Source organism: Anser anser (genome assembly GCF_964211835.1).
Source record: "Anser anser genome assembly, chromosome: 7".
Lineage (NCBI taxonomy): Eukaryota > Metazoa > Chordata > Aves > Anseriformes > Anatidae > Anser > Anser anser.
The window spans coordinates 35,247,086-35,263,472 of record NC_139727.1 but is presented as its reverse complement, the minus strand read 5'-3'; the positions used below and the strand labels follow the sequence as shown (position 1 = coordinate 35,263,472).

The window sequence follows — 16,387 nt, the reverse complement described above, 5'->3', positions numbered from 1 at the left end:
CCGCAGTAGGGAGTGGGGGGAGAAGGTTTGGCTTGCCCAAGGTACCAGGTGAAGTCTTCCTTTGCCTCTTGAATTTTAGCAGCTAGCTTTCAAAGTGCTGACTTGAAAGAGTGAAAGTGCCGAAGTAAAGTAAAAGCTGCTTGGTGCTGCTAATGTCCTGAAGATGAATACTGTAACGTAACTTGGGGCTGAAAATAGCGCGTGTGTGTACATGTGTATATCCATACCTGTGTGCATGGATATGCACACCATTATGTGTGTGTGTATATACATATATATAAACAGTTTGACAACTGCTGTAAATGTGCTTTCAATACATAGACTCATTGCAGATATGTTGTTACTGCAGTATGAAAACAATAAAATGTTCTAATAAAGCAAAAGTGGCGCTGAAGAACAACAGAGTTAATACAGCCAAGCCATGGAATGTAGAATGAAAGTTTTGTTGCTCTTTCTCTGCATCTTTGTTTATTATGAAATATATATATTTTTATTTTTTTTAATTTAGGATTTAAGTAATAATAGATGGAATAACATGTATACGTCCTTATTTTAGGACTTCTTGCTGCTTCTGTTTAAAGCACTAGTATGATTTCAGGACAACTTCTGTGACTGCATGCCAGTGGTGTCCATCTTTTAACAGGGGTTTTGCCCTAGAACGTATATGTATAATAATCCTTAAACCTGCTTAGTTTCCTGGGGACTTTATTCACATTATAATTTGTGGGGGGAGAAAAGCCAGGACTAGGAGTGTGCTGTTGACAGAGTCACCCTGTCTGTTCAGAAGTGCATTCTTGAGAGAATTCATTGTAAATTAAAGCGAAGTTGGGTGGGGGCAAGGGGTGATGGACACCGGGGCCTTCAGGCAAGACCTGAGAGTCTGCTGGAGCTCATTCCAAGCTTAGGGCTGTATTTAAAAGTTCAGCAATCATTCAGTTAAACCTGTTAGCCTCTAAACTGAGACTTGAACAAAATATTTTGAAGTCTGTTATCCCTCATTGCAAACTGTTGTAAGTTCATCGTTTGTTCCTATATTTGTTTCTGCAGTTGTGTGTATAAGTGTGTATGCCAGCAGCATTCGGAACAGATGTATAGTGACCTAATAAAAAAGATAACTAACCACTTAGAGAGAGTCTCAAAGGAGCTGCAGGTAAGAAGCTGCACAATCTAATTCTATCTTTCCTGGGATCTGTGACTATATTGCAGCATGTAGATGGCCTATGGAGGGGATTGCCATTAAGACTAATTTACGCTAGCTTACTAAATCGAGGACTACTTAATTCACTGCCTGACAGAATACCAGCTGCTAGGTCTGGTTGTATAGCATGGCTTAGCCTTTGAGAGATGCTCTATGTGGATGGAGAGCAATGCCTAACGTTTAATATAATGTAGAATCAAAGACTGGAGAATGGGAAATCTATTGTGTAATCTAGTATGTAAACACTTCAGTCAAGCATGATCCGAGCACGTGACATTGATGTCTGCCATAGCTGTGCTAATCTATATAAACTGCTTATGGCCCTCGTGCCTCAAAAGCAGCACAAAAATGAAAATCTAAAGGAAGAAGTTGAGGTGAATTTAATATGAATTGTGAAATGCCAGTTATGAATAACTGCATATGAAAACCGTGTGCTACAATTTATTCTGCATTTTTCTTGCCTATCTCTAGATGTCAGTGGTTTACAGCAGTCCTAATAGAACTTGTATATCCCTATCCTCTCTACATCTTATTTGTGCATCCATGTTTGTTTTCATGTGTGTTGCTTGTTGAAAATTACGTTGGGACTAGAATTTCCAGACATATTCTTGACATTGTCATCACTCTAGCAACAACGCTGTTTTATTTCCTTACAGCTTTTGTCACTTACAAAACTGATGTTTGAGTTCTGTACTGACTTGTGTTGAGTCGAATAGACCTGTTAAAAGAGTAGGAACCCTAAACTACAGCAGCTCCTTCAGTGCTTCTAATAACTGAGAGCTAATTTCAGTCAGTCAAAAGCAGTCTTACTGCTGTTAACTGCAGCAGCTACTTCTGTCTAAACATGCATGTCTGTCAAAATACACATCACTGTGATCATTCTGGTGTTCTTCTCCCTTCTCACTCTACTCCCCTTGTTGCTTTCCTTATAAAAAATAATAAAAAGCTAGCAAAGCAACAACCTAAATTTGATGGATATGGTATCTGGGACAGTCTTTGACTAGGAAATGTTTAGGTCATCTTGAGCTAGGTTCTTTGCTGCTCCTTTTCTGCTTTACTATTTCTCTTTTCTCATACAGTGACATTCTCCTTGGTTCTGTAAAAAATCTGCTGAAGTAGATATAATATATTTAGAATAAAGTCTTCCCTTGGTCCTGCTGAACTGGTGCAGCCTGTACATTTTTTCTCTGATTGTGAGAACTAGGAATCATGGCAGTTGTACGGGTTTGGCTAGTTCTTATGATACATCCCATAGTAGTGTGGTATGCTACTTTGCTTTGAGTTTGGGAATACCCCAAATTCTTTTCTGGGTGGTAGTCCTTGATTGGTTTTCCCTAAGTTCTGAAACTGAGCAGCTGGTTTTAAAGGTTGCTTTATACACGCATTAACTTTTTCTGCCTAAAACCAAGGTTGTCTTCTGAACGTCTGTTGTTAAAAGAATAATTGAGACAACTATTTAATGCAGTCTTTGTCTTGCAAAAGGTTTCTCATGTAGGTTAGACACGCCTTATGGCAGGTGACAAGACTGCTGTCATATGGCACGATATCATCTTGGAGTGACTTTGTTTTTGGGTGGTAAATCCAGCTTTCTTGAGCTGCTTGAAGAAAAATTTGTATGCCTTAAAATCTGTTCTATAAAGAAGCTGTTTTAACTATAGACTGTTAAATTGTCTCTTAAGAAATTACTGCATTGTATTTTAATATTCTTATCTCTTTGATCTTAATAGGTTTTGGTGACATTTAGTTACTTTATTGGGTTTAATGATGAAACGTGGTGCTAGGTCTTTACCCTACCACCGCCACCAAAAAATATATTTTGTAAATGTTGGTCACTTGGAGGTTTCTGGTTCATACAGGCAAATAATAAGTATATAATGTGAATCCTTTTAATGCACAGTAAGTGGTGATTTGCCAACTCTGAGAAACTTGCTCCACCTGCCAACAGTATTTAACCAAATTATGGAGTTCTGTTTAGTTGTCAATGTGCACCTTAATGCAAGATACATATATATTTTTACATGTAGAGAGGCACGAGTAGCCTGATACCGGAATACTGATTTTATGTCAGAAAGCAGATACCATGAGAACTGAAATGGCAGGCAAACAACTTATTGCATAGAAATGCAACAGTTTTTATGGCAGGTGGATTGCAGAATATCTGTGCGTAACCAACATGCCAGAGCAAGCTGTTTCCTCCAAGAACAACTCATCAGCAGCAAAAGCAGTAAAACTGTCAGATACCAAATTGTGGAAGCATCCAAGTGGACCGGTCAGACTTGCTCTTGCTTGTTTCTTGCTGTGCTGGAGTTTATCCTCTTTCTTTGTGGCATTCACTGCAGAAGCTCCTTTTTTTTCTTCTTCTCCTTCCTGTGTGCTTTGCTCTCAGCTTGCCTGGCGAGCCTGCCTCTGGCTGAAGTCAGCAGAGGGGTGGCAGCGGGTGGGTGAGGCTGGGCTGGGTGTCCCCGTGGCTTCACGCTCCCTGGTCATCCGTCCCCCTGCTGACTTTGCTCGTGGTGACTGCGTGTCACCTTGCGCCGCGTTGCTGTTTGTTACCCTGAGCGCTCCCCAAGGTCTGCCCCCTGGGTTTTCAGCTCAAGAGATTAATTAGCTGTGATGGGGGAGGCATTATGAAAATGCGGGTGGGCTGATGAATGCTCTGCGTGCAAGGCATTGGGTGAAAGAAAAGCAGTGAACATTACCTGCCGGGAGGTGCGTTTAAATGAGATGAATTACCAGTTGTTGGATCAGCAGCCCTTTGAGATGGGGCCTCCTGCATCTCAGGACATTTCTAGCTCCCTCCTGGCTACACAAGGAAATGATCCCTCTTCAGGCTGTTTCATGGAGAGACCATATATGAGCGAGGATTGCCTTCCTTTCCTGCAGTGGATGTCTGACCAGTTTCTCTGCTTGAGTAAGGATGTGTTGCCACATGAAACTTCCAGTAATTAGGAGAATGAAGTTTCCCTAACTCTTGAGTTGCTCAGAATTTTGGACTATTTGTGTTTAGGAGGAAAAAAAAAAATATTGGCTGGCTGCAGAACGCACAAATGAACATATTTCCTGTTGTCTTGAGGCCTATGACGCCTGTACGCATATTGATGATTTTTTTTCAAGGTGCTTTATTTGGAAACATTTTATTGGTAATGGACATAGCCCATTATGTTCTGGTTTAAAATAATGGCAGCTGTTTTTGTGGGTAAGTGCTGAGTCATTCAGGTGTATGAGATAGGGTGGATACACAGACATACTTTCAAACTAAATGCATTTTATTTTTTTAAAATAGTAAAACCGTATTTGCATTAATGACAAGTGTTTGGCCTGAGCATATTCTCATGTGCTCTGGTAGTCATTTAAAACTAATTATAGTGTCCATCACGTATCTCTTCATCAAATGACACTGGGAACTATTTTAAGAATTGACCCATGGCTGGCCTGTGTCAAAAGTACGTTTTTGTGCAAGTGTAGTTAAGTAATTTGGTTTAGTTAGAAAAATCTCAATAATTCCTTTAGGAAATGACTGAGAGCTGAAAAACAATTGTCATGTTATGCATGGCTTTTATGTTACAGTAAGAGAGAAAAAGGGATCTATTGATTTTTAAATCCTGACCAGAAACAGTTCAGTTCACCAACTGTAAGTGATTCTTGTGTTCAGTGAAGTTAATAAGTGAAACATTAATCTGACAGTTACTAATCTGATAAACACGGTGGGGCTGTCAGAAGCCAGATTCTGAACTTCAGATTAGGTTCTGAACTTCTTTGTTCGTTTCTTTAGAAACAGTTGTGTAACTTTCAGTATTTTTCCTGATTACAGGAGTAAAGCATGAAGCTTCAAGTGGCTTGTCATGTTTACCTTACGAGCTTTACCGTGTAGTCAGGTGCTATAAAATGCAGCCAAGCAGAGCCTTGAGTGAGTGGTGAAACTGAACTGTGGGCAGTGTTCGGTGCCTCACAGCAATTCTTCATATTTATACCTTAAGGTATTTTACCCCAAATAGTTTTGCAGATATGTTTTGCTTTCCTTTACCTTTAGATAGTGCAGTGTTGTAACTGAACGGTTGTGCCAGGCTATTTGATGGGACTTTTGACAGTGACATATCTGGCTGTTGTTTTTGTTGCACGTGAGACCAGGCTCTGTACACTACCCGCGTGAGGAAGCTCATTATTCCCCTTATGAAGAAGCACCTGATTCCACTGTCTGTATGGGCACTGTTTGGCTTGCAGCCTAAACAAGAAATGTTGAGCCGCCTTTGTGATCGATGTCTCGTTCCTTGTAGCATAGAAATACCACTCAAACTAGCTCTTATTAATGTAAAATTGGTTGTTTCCCTGAAACAACCACAGTTGTATTAGTTTCTCCAGCACTTATGTAGGAAACAAATCTGCCACCACTATATCCTGCCTGTAGGAAAAGAGCATAAATAGACGGGGAAAAAACAAAGTGAGAACTTGCATTTTCTAACTGTTTCCTTACTAGGTATGTTAAATATTACTGCTTCTTGAAGTTCTTTAGCATCAAGTGTATGGCTGGTTAATCTACAGTACGTTTTTGAAAGAGGAAACTCAAACTGGCCATTTATCTGCTCTATAATATTTCCAAGGGAGAAAAATACCATTCTAGTGCCATGGGCATCCGTCCATCAGTTTTTCCAGGGAACATTGCTTAACCATCTGTGAAACAAGCTTTTAATGCTGCGATCACACCCAATTGAATCAGATCAAATGAACGGTAGTAGAACTTTTTATCCAAAGCCAGATGTGGTAGAAACGTGTGCGTCTTGATGTAGACATCAGAAAGAAGGCTGACTTCAGATAGAGGTAGGGATCACCATGTTGCCAGAATTGCCATCAGCAATCCCATTGTTACAAGAAAGCTCACCTGAGAAAAGCGTCCTTGCCTGCAGCTTTTCAAAAAGGCTGAGATCCCTGCAGTTGCTTTTGCTTTCTTGTCCCACTGAACCAAGAGCAGCAGACCCTGGTGTAGTTACAGAAGGAGGTAAGCAAATGCAGCACAAGTGAACGTGTATTTACTGGATAGAGAAGGTGCTGAAGATTTCTTAGGAATAAATGATTTTGGCAGTGCTTCGATATCATGTAGTTTTGTTTCACAGACATGTTGAATGGAAATGGAAACGACACACACCTTTGAAGGATTGTGCTCTGAGACAATTACGAGTCTTTAATGATGCTGTAGAGCTCGAGGGCAGACTTGAAAAGGGTGACACAGTCAATCTTTGAATGAATTGTACTTGGGACTGATACCTGTTTTTCATAAAAAGTTTTGATAGCACGTTTGTCTAGTGACACAGACCTGGGGATCGCATATCGTGTCCACAGGGCAAAGTAAATAAATGATGCTTTACTGAGGAAGAACAAAAGCTGCTTTAAAAGATTCAGACCCCTTACAAGTTCGTTTGTGTAGTTAGAGCTGTTCTCCCTTTTCTCTTGGCAGGCGTGGGAGAGATTCTGCAGCATGTGTGCTGGCTTTTTGGCAGTGAGTGTGTTCCCAGGAAAATGGAACTGCCCATTCAGTATAAGAATGCAAGCTTTACCAAGTATATTGCTGATTGTGCCAGATGAGTGTTCATAAACAGATTAGCTTTGTGTTCTCAAACAAAGACCTGTTGTCATCGTTTCTCTCTTGTGAGCCATTTCTGAGTTGTCTTGAGCCAGCAGCCTCTCTTCTGACGTTTGTTCTTTCATGTGTTCTGTCAAAGTGTGACATTCAAATTGGAAAACAAAACTAAGAAACATATTTTTCATGTATGCGCAAGTTCATTGAAATGACTAGATAGATTTCAAACAGGGAAAGGGTAACTTTGTATACTAGCTCTCCTAGTGCTTGTTTTCTTTGAAGACATCTACATCTTGTGTCATCCTTTCTCAAATGTCTTTTTTTGTTAATTCTCATGTCTCTTGGTGCTGAGATGTTCACTGTGATGTGCAAGGAGATGTGTAAATGCTGTTTAACATCAGCATTTCACAGCAGCCATAGCGTTTTATGCTAGGAAAGTCTTCTCAAAAGCAAGCTGATGGTGTTAAACAAATGCAACCCCACCACAAATGGAGAAGTCTGACCATGCTTTCGCTGCTCTTGTGAACAGGCACGTTAAATGTTTGCTGCTAGAAAACTTTTCTTAAACCTATGAGTGGTAGATGAGAGCAATTGTAGGAGAGGATTTAAGCTGTTTCCCCATATAGAGGCTCTTGACAAAGGGACTGAATTGTCAGATGGATGGGATTCAGAGTGGGGCGTGGAGGAGTGAAGGTTCTTCTTCCTTTTAAGACAACCTTAGGCTAGCAGCACATTTTTCTTTCTCTGTTTGAAGAGCTGCTTTCATATGTCCCTCAGGTACAATAGGAGTGGTTTTTAAAGACTTAATATTTTCTGGGGGGTTGTAAGGACTCAATGTCTTCCTTAACTTTTTTACCCCCATCTGTAATTAAAGTAGCTGAACGGATGTGTTGTTGTTTCTGGGCTAATAAGACCAAGAATTAAAATAAATCTTAGTATAATCAGTTTCTCTTTTTTTTTTTTTATTTATAATAGCTATGTCAGAATATATAGAGATTTTAAATGCATGTCTACTCTAATGGTATTGATTTAATAGAATAATCTTAGCAACATCTATTTACTTGTGACAACAGATGTTCAGTTTGGTGCCATGCACTCCTGGTTGTTTATAAAATCCATGTAGTTTATATAAAGCTAGTCCCACTCTAGTTATTGTCTTAATAATGTGAACGTAACTATGTGGAGGAAGTTCTGGTGAAACAAGTAATTGAGATCAGGCTGGTGGTTTTGAGCAGCTGTACAATAACACTCTAATGAACAGAAAACAGCGAGATGTTTGTTTTCCCCACGCTGAGTGCAGAAACTCACAGATGACCTGTGAAAACACTGTTACTGAGCTCTCTTTGGCCTATGTGTTGTTTTTTTCCCCCTGAAGTTTACATATCAAACAATAACCGAGGAGTGTTTGATTGTCAAACTCCTTCTTTGGAAACAAGGAGGATCGAGCAGCCAGTGCCTTCTTGCTTGTGCCTTCACTGCGGAGTTGTGAGGGTTGTCACGAAACAATGTCAGAAAAATAAAACTCAACGGCAACTGCTCTGTCAGCATGAGATACCATAAGGTCATGACTTTGCTTTCCAGAGGTTAAGACCAAGGCTGAGCATTTTGCTTGATGCTAGTGAGTGCCTCCCCTGGAGCTTTAGGACTTCTCTCCCATTTCCTCGTCTTCACCCAGAGCAGTTGTTTTCTGCTCGGCTGTAGGGTGGAGGTAGCCAACAAGTCAACAACTTCAGGTATTCTCTGAAGGCTTGAGGTTGTTCCCAGAAGATAGTTGGGTGTGAATTTGTTTTTCCTCTCTTAAAACTGCTCTCTCAATGTGACACAGGCTTTGTGAAGTGAGCAAACAGGTTTCTGTGGAGAAAAAAGGTTTCAAACCTTAATGTCTCCAGTGAAAAGGAACGGCAAGCTGGATGTGTTCCATGGGATAGAGGCTGCACATGCGACTAAATCCTTTACTGTCCAGACAACTCCAGTCTTTTTCTTTAAAATGAAGAGTGCAAACTCAGTGTGAGAAGAGCAGCACCCTGTGTCAGACTATTGTCTCCTTTTGTTTGATGTGTTTTTTGAAATAGAACTTTCTTTTTTCTTTAATCTTCTAAGTTGTATACTGAGTCGTTACAAATCAGAGAGTATAACCATATTTAAAGCTGAGGTTAGAAAGGAGGGAAGCAAGAATACACGTTGCTTAGAAATGCAGATTTCACTGCAAGTGATTTGCAACAAATTGTATATGTAATTACGTATGAAAAGGAGAACCTGGAGCTCACTGCTATACGTTGCTGGAATTTTGAACTAAAATTTGTTTGGCCGCCCCTGAGAACTGCATCTGCAAAAAGATTAAAAACTGATGATCAAAATGAGAAATAACCATATATAACCTTTGGCAGCGACACATGGAATAACATTCTTTATTCCTTTGCCAGTTTTTTGCTTTCCTTTCTGAAATGTCTGTTCTGTATCTGCGTTTGCTGTGAGAATTACCCATGTGTTCATCAAGCGTATTAAGCAGGGAAGCTGAAGAAGCTAATATGAAGGAAAAATGTTTCATGGGTTGAGAGCACTTAATGGAGCAAAAAGTCAGTGTGAACCCTAACTGTTCTATTAGGCCCCTGCTTGGATGTCCATGCGAAGGTTGAAAAATCTGCTTCTAAAAGATGAGAGCTGGAAGTTCCCATAAGGTGCTGAAGGTGCAGGCAGCCTGGAGCATTCCTCACACCGCAGATGCTTTGGCTTGAGAAAAATCTTTGAGCTTGTTTTCTCGCAAGGTTTGGGTTGCTGCTGCTTCTTTCATCCTCTTCTTGCACAGTGCTTTAGGAAAGGAAAGTGGTGCAAGAGGAGAGAAGGCGTGCTTCTTGTAGGCAGGCAGCGCTTTGTCCTGGGGTGCGTGCAGGGCCCTGAGCAGCAGAAGCTCCGGCAGCTCACCCCCCTGCCTCCGGAGGGAGCGCGTAGGGAAGGCAGGAGGTGGCCAGCAGCGGGGCGCTGAACGTGGGCGGCTTGGGACGGAGCGGGGAGAAGTGGAGGAACACTTTGCCCCAGCTCCCCTTCCATCCCTGGCTGAGTTAAGTGCACTCCCGAATGCTCTGATGTGGCTCCCCGGCGTTGTGAACCAGGCAGTTATGAAACAAGCCGTGGTTGGTGCTTCCCATTTTCCTGCTTCCCCTCTCAATTTAACTTCGCTTGCTGCAGAATAAATCTTTTTAGCTTCCTTATTTTTTTTTTCTTTGAGAACGGTGGTACTTTACACAGAAAATAGCAGCGCTGTCACTGTGGTGCCTGTCGTAAAGTTGGCACTGTCAGGCTTTGTACGGCAGCGTTTTGCTTGGGGCTGCACGGCGGTGCTGTGAGATGGAGGCCTGCAGTGGGCTTTGTGCGGGATTCCAGGTGCAGAACTCTATCTGAAGACATTGTTTCACAGCCCTTCCTGCTCGACACCCTGAGTATTTGCCTTGCCTTAGGTGACCCAGCTGAAACTCAGAAACGCTTTCTGTGCAGGACAGGGCTCCCTGGAGCTGGATGGAGGACGTGCTGCGTGCCAGCTCGGGTGCCAAGCAGCTGCTTAACGTCACCCTGCTGTCTTGGAGCAGGAGCCCGTGGGGGGGTCAGTGCATACACCACGGCACTGGATGGAATCTCATTATGGACCCTAGACCTCACAGGCAGCTTTTTCAAAAGGAATGTTTGCTCTTTAATGACTGTTTTTATTTGCGTATGCTAAATACAGGTTTGCCCTAGGCATGCTGTATTGCTTATTCAATGCGCCTTTTGCTGGGCACTGACACGCAGTCCTAAGCAGAAACCTCTTACTGGTGAGAACTGTTCTTGCTGGAGGGAGCGATAGCAGAAACTCTGGAATGATGTGTGGCTTGCTTTGTGTAGATGTAGTGTATCAAATACTTGGTAGATTTTGGAGTTTGCCGTGAAAGCATAGCCCATGCTGTTCCAGATCTTTCTCTTGTTCGAATTACAACCTGACTTTTACGGTTTCTTGCAGGCCAGCCCTCCAGATCTCTATATTGAAAGATTTAACGTAGCTCTTGGACAGTATATGGGAGCATTGCAGAGCATTGTGCCTCTTTTCATATATATGGTAAGTTTTAGAAAATTCTTTTCAAATAACATATGTCCGTACGCAAGATGCTGTCTGAAAGTAAAAAGGGTAAAATGCAGCTATAATGGTTTTTCTTATAGAATTTATGATTCCTGCCTGCTTTTGCCACCTATATAACCTATAGTTCTGATCAAGTTGTGTGGGGAGAAGAAGGGGAGGCGATGCTGTTAAACGCAGAGCTTCGCAACTGGTTTTCTGCCCTGATACTTCTTTCTTGGGAATGATTTTTATTTTGATTGGAAAAAAGCCTTACCAAGTAGGCTATTATTTTTATCTGGTTGAGATAGTTTATTGGCTTATTATACGTTGGCTTGGTAGTTTGGGCAGATTCCAAAGATGATTTTCTTGCTTTAAATTGCACAGATTCAGACTAGACAGCCAAGGACTTCTGCCTGAAAGAAATGTAAATTTTGTAAATGTCTGTGTCAGTTGATAAAGCAATTCAGAGTGTTGATGGGATGAAGGTGAACTTATTTTCATAGCTATGTCAGGCATACTTGCAGAGGTTCGGAACCCATTGACTATAACTGTTTGTCTTGCAGAGTATGTACTTTCAGAAGTCTTCTGTACCTCTGAAGAAGTCTGTCATCTGCTTGACTTCTGTCAAAATGCCAATTTTTATTGCTTTTTTATGGTAATGAATAACTCAAGCTTGGAATTTGCCCTTCTGCCCTTCTCCCAGAAATGGCCCTTACATTGGCATTGCTTAGAAATAAATAAATAAATAAGAAAGGAAATATTGTCTTTTAGGAAAGAAGCACCTTAAAAAAATATTTAGGTTAAATAGCCTAACCTCAAACTCTTCAAAAAGTTACTCTTATTGGTAGCATCCTGAAGTTTGAGAAGCAATATCTTTTAGAATGGTTTGTGTTTTTGTGGCTGTACTTGAAATGAAGTTTGCTAGTCTTTCAGCACAGCGTCATACAAATTTGTTGCTTTACAACAGGAAGTTGTCTTTCTTGAGCTGGGTTTCTTCTAATCTAGCCTTTATCTAATTTATACAAAATGAAATCCAGTTGCTACTGCTTCACTTGTAAGCAAGGCGATGTGTTCATGGTGATGATTTTTATTTTTCTCCCAGTTCCTATCATGAAATAACAAGGGAGAAACTTTCACCCCCTTGCATTTGGCATTTTTAAATGCTAGCCATTTTTCTGCTTGTGTGTGCTTGACTTGTTGCAGGCAGGTGTTTAAGCGATCTCAGAATTTAATATCCGTTTACAAATGGAGATAAGCTGTTCTGTGGGTACTTTTATTGAATGCTCTCAGCTCTGTCACAGAGGTTCTTCCACGGAGGTCAACAAATCTTTAACAATTAAGACTGCAGAACCTGTAACATCAAAAAAAAATGTTCATGATAGACACAAACGGGGCTATTTTTATCATTATAAGCCTTGCCTATATGGCTAGACAAGGTATAATTCCTGAATAGATTTCCATATCCTTCTTTGTACGCAACTGTGGTGTCCTCTAATGAGGACTGTCTGATATTCCCTCGTTGTTTAATTTTTAGAGTTTGAGTCTAACTGATACGTGAACGTAGAATGGTTAGTGAGTAATAAACAGATCTGTACAATGAAGAGTTGGGTAGTAATTTTTTTTGTTTGCTAGTTTTCTGTGAGATCCAAAAGAAGTGCAAGTACTCTGTTTTTGTTATTTTAAATTGAATGTCTTTAACACAGTAAAACTCTATTCCTGCACACACTTTGTCATTCAGGTGACTTAATTCAACAGGCCTGAGAGTTAGTGACTGCACGTGATGTGGAAGATATCTTTAGAAAAGAAAGGACAAAAAATGTTTTCCTTTCTTAGTTTTTCTGTATGTGTTTGGAAGTACTTGTATATACAGCCGCTTGCAGCCTTACATTGTTGTATCTAATTGAATTTTCTCTCAAGCAGCAGCAGTTTCCTTTATTTAGACAAGAAAATACAGTAACAAAATGATTACAAGAGGTGAAAGCCTGATTATTCTATAATATAAATTACAGCTTTGCAGTTACCCTCATAGGTTCTTTCAAAGCATTTTTAGATGAAGTGGACTAAGTTGTTGGACTCTGCCTTTTTATCAGGAATTGCGAGGTTTTCCTTTTTTGGCAGTGATGTAGCTGTTTTAGTTGGGAGTTTCCAAGGTTGTGGAGTTCATAGAATGGAATCACAGAGCCACGGAGTGGCTGGGGTTGGAAGGGACCTTAAAGAGCATCTAGTTCCAACCCCCTGCCATGGGCAGGGATGCCTTTATCAGCTGCACTGATAAAGCTTGTTCTGAGAGGATGCTTATATTACTGCTTAGGAGAACTTCAAATATGCATGTACATATTTAAAAATCTAGGAAACCAAAGAAAACTGAGAGGTTTTTAGTACAACTGGGACATGTCTTTGTCTCTCAGTGGCTGCAAGAGGCATTGCAATTTGCTTTAGGCTCAATCCTGTGTGTTTGAAACAAACAGCAGCAATTCTCTTCTCTCCACTGATACTTACCAAGCCATATTGCTGTTTGAATGCTGGAAATACAGGGAATGGGGTTTCTTAACCAGCTTGTATGTGGTGACCAAGCTCTGGAGTGATGGTTGAGGGGGCTGACTTGCTGGGAAACTTCTTTTTCCTTCTTTTGCTAGGAATGGTTTTCGTATGGTGATGGATTTTTCCATCTGCTGCTGCTACATGGGGCGTTTTAAGGAAGGCTGGAGATCCAAAATACTTTTTCCCTCCAAGATTTAGTGGGTTTAAGCCTTTTCAAAAGTTCTTGGATAGAGCCACAGAAAGAGCAAACAAAACTGGAAGTGTGCACATAATGCTTTATTCCAAATAACAATTCCTAGTAAATAACTGTTGTATTCTGTATTCTTTATAAATCTAAACAACGTTATTCTATATGCTTAGACTGTAAATATGACAGTATTACTGCACACATGAAAGAATAAAAATCATTTCTACTTCAAGAAAAATTAAAGCCAGCATTTAGAAGGTAATAGGTTCTTAATCATTAATTAAATGTAGAGAAGTAGTTGAAAATCAGTTATTTTGTGGTCTGAAATGAGCCCAATACTTGTGAGCCCTGTAGTTTTTGGATAGTTGAGATCACAACTTTTTTCATTACCTCTGAAATGTTACTGTTCTTAGTGGGAGGCACTGTGCTTTGCTGGTTAGCTAGCGGGCATTGTGTGTGTGTATATGGGTGAGGTAATGAGCATTCTTTTAGGTTATTTGGCTCTGAAGTGTTTTTTGCTCTCCCTTTAACAGTATTAGCAGCTTCACATTATAAAATGTTTGCCAGATCGCTTTATGGCGTTTTCTAGAAGAAATGTTTGTCATATCCGAGTTTCTCAGGTATTGATATAGGTACTTTTTACCCGTCTGCTAAATCCCTAGGTGACATTGGCACTCTTTTCAAGAAATACTGATATAACCTAGCTAGTGACATCTTATATGAAAAATGTTCCTGTCTTTCTGCTAGCAAAAATGGGGAAGATGACAGCACTTCTGCTGTTTCCTTTCAGCACTCTGGATTAGAAACGAAGTACCTATTTTAGATTATTTTTCATCATTCATTTAAATCCATGCAAGTGAAATATTTTACAGTTGCTCTATCCATAACTACTGTGTCATGACTCTTCTACTTAAAACTACTCTTTTTTTTTTGTTGTTGATATTTTCTGGTTATGGAACTTATGATATGAGCTTTTCAAGTCTTGAACAAAAGAAAGCATCACTGTTTGCACGTCATTGACAGGTGTGTCTAATGTAAGAAGGTTTGGAGGACAGGAAGAGAAGGAGAGAAGTTATTTCCTTAGCTAGGTGCATCTCGTCTGTCAGCTCACCTCGTAAGATGAATTAGTTTGGTCCTGTCCCGTTCTGGTTGAGATCGGTAGCTGGTGGCTGCCCGGTGGCACAAAGTCAGGAAGCTGGAGGTAGAAGTGCTTTATAGGGAGGCAGGTCTGGTGAAGGACCGAAGTACAGTGTGTAGCTTAACACTTCCTAGAAAACGTAGAGGAGAACTTCTTCTGTTACTGTGAATTTGGATTGCAGTAACAATTAACCGTTGACCAAAAGAAAAAATTACAGATGAGGTTAGTCTGTTAGGACTGCCTTTCTTCTAACTGGTTCAGTTTTCATGAAAGGTTAGAAAAACAAACAACCAAACCCAAACAAACAAGCCACTAACCACCCAAACAAAAAACCCACAAAATAAATAAAAACAAGCCCAAACCAATCCAAAACCAAAAAACGATGCTGAATGCTTGCCTTGAAAATGTGAGTGGTTCCTGCATGCAAAGTTCATTATGCTATGTTTATAGTTTTGTTAATGCCTACCAGTATGGATTTTACAGAAAATGTAATGATTGCTCTGACGGTTAAGGTGTTCTCTCCCAATAAATCTATTATGTGTTCCAGTACAGAATTTCTGAGGAAGTTGGTTTTCTGTTAACATCTATATGCACCTCTTTATAATGAAAGTTGTCCAGATGAATTCAGTTGGTCTATTTTCATGTCAGTACTGAAATGATAGGAGATCTACCTTGAAACAACTACTTTTTTTTAGTTATTTAAAATTCACTTATAAATAAAATACAGGCAACAAATCTTTCTATTAATTGCAGGCTTGGAGTTGAGGAGTAGCACCGAGTAGTACATTAGATTTAAAGTCCCTCAAGGAACTCATGAATAGAATTTCCTCTGAGGGCTAAGGAGATGAATTTATTAATGATGAGTGGGCCAAGAAAATTGAATCCCCAAATTTTTAATGTAGGTTAGTTTTGTATGGGCTTGTATATATCGCTTATTTCTGCAGTTCACTCATTCTATGTGTGTGTCCTCTGGGATTATAAATGAGCAACAGAAGTGGATAGCTGTACTGATGATTTATTACTGTAACGTACCTATTTTAATGGCTTAATCACTTTTAGACATTGGTAAAAAAAAAAAAGTTTTTTTTTGTTATAAACATGATATCTAGCCCTATTTTGGTATTACAGCTTCTATAGTGTTCTAAAATTATGTGTTTTTCTACAGATTCCTCTTACTTAATACGGAGGAATATCAGTAGATATATATAAAAAAAAAAAGCACATCTGTAGGTAATTATTAATGTCAGTAGTACTGCATGCATGGTTAATTTTAAATTCATGGCTTTTGTTGTACAGGACTGTTCTATGCAATATAAACGCAGGCACCAAGGAAGCACTTTGCAGGTCAAATGTTCAATGGTTTTTAAATTTTGAGCTATTTTATTCAGGGGGGAAGTTTAACTTTATTTTGTATTATGAGAAACAATCTTGAAAACTTCTGTCTTATTTTCCAGAATAAATTTTACATAGAAACCAAGCTTAACAGAGACTTAAAAGATGACCTTATAAAGCTGTTTACGGAACATGTTGCAGAAAAGCACATTTACAACCTAATGCGTAAGTAAGCTTATTGAATTTTTCTTATAATGGGAGTCTGGAAAACTGCAGTGGTTTCACATATTGCAGAAATCTACAGCAAACAGAGAGAGAATGGCAAACGGTTA

General features: G+C 39.9%; 1 protein-coding gene across 2 annotated transcripts in view; it reads left to right on the top strand.

Moving 5' to 3' along the window:
• CACUL1 (CDK2 associated cullin domain 1) overlaps positions 1-16,387 on the top strand; it is a 48,715-nt gene that overhangs the window by 10,061 nt on the left and 22,267 nt on the right. The window contains exons 3-5 of one of the 2 annotated variants that reach the window (XM_083843631.1): positions 1,048-1,150; positions 10,762-10,857; positions 16,178-16,280. In XM_083843631.1, coding sequence (XP_083699757.1) covers positions 1,048-1,150; positions 10,762-10,857; positions 16,178-16,280 — 302 coding nt within the window. The remainder of the gene's footprint in view (positions 1-1,047; positions 1,151-10,761; positions 10,858-16,177; positions 16,281-16,387) is intronic. The other variant, XM_083843632.1, reaches the window with a different exon arrangement.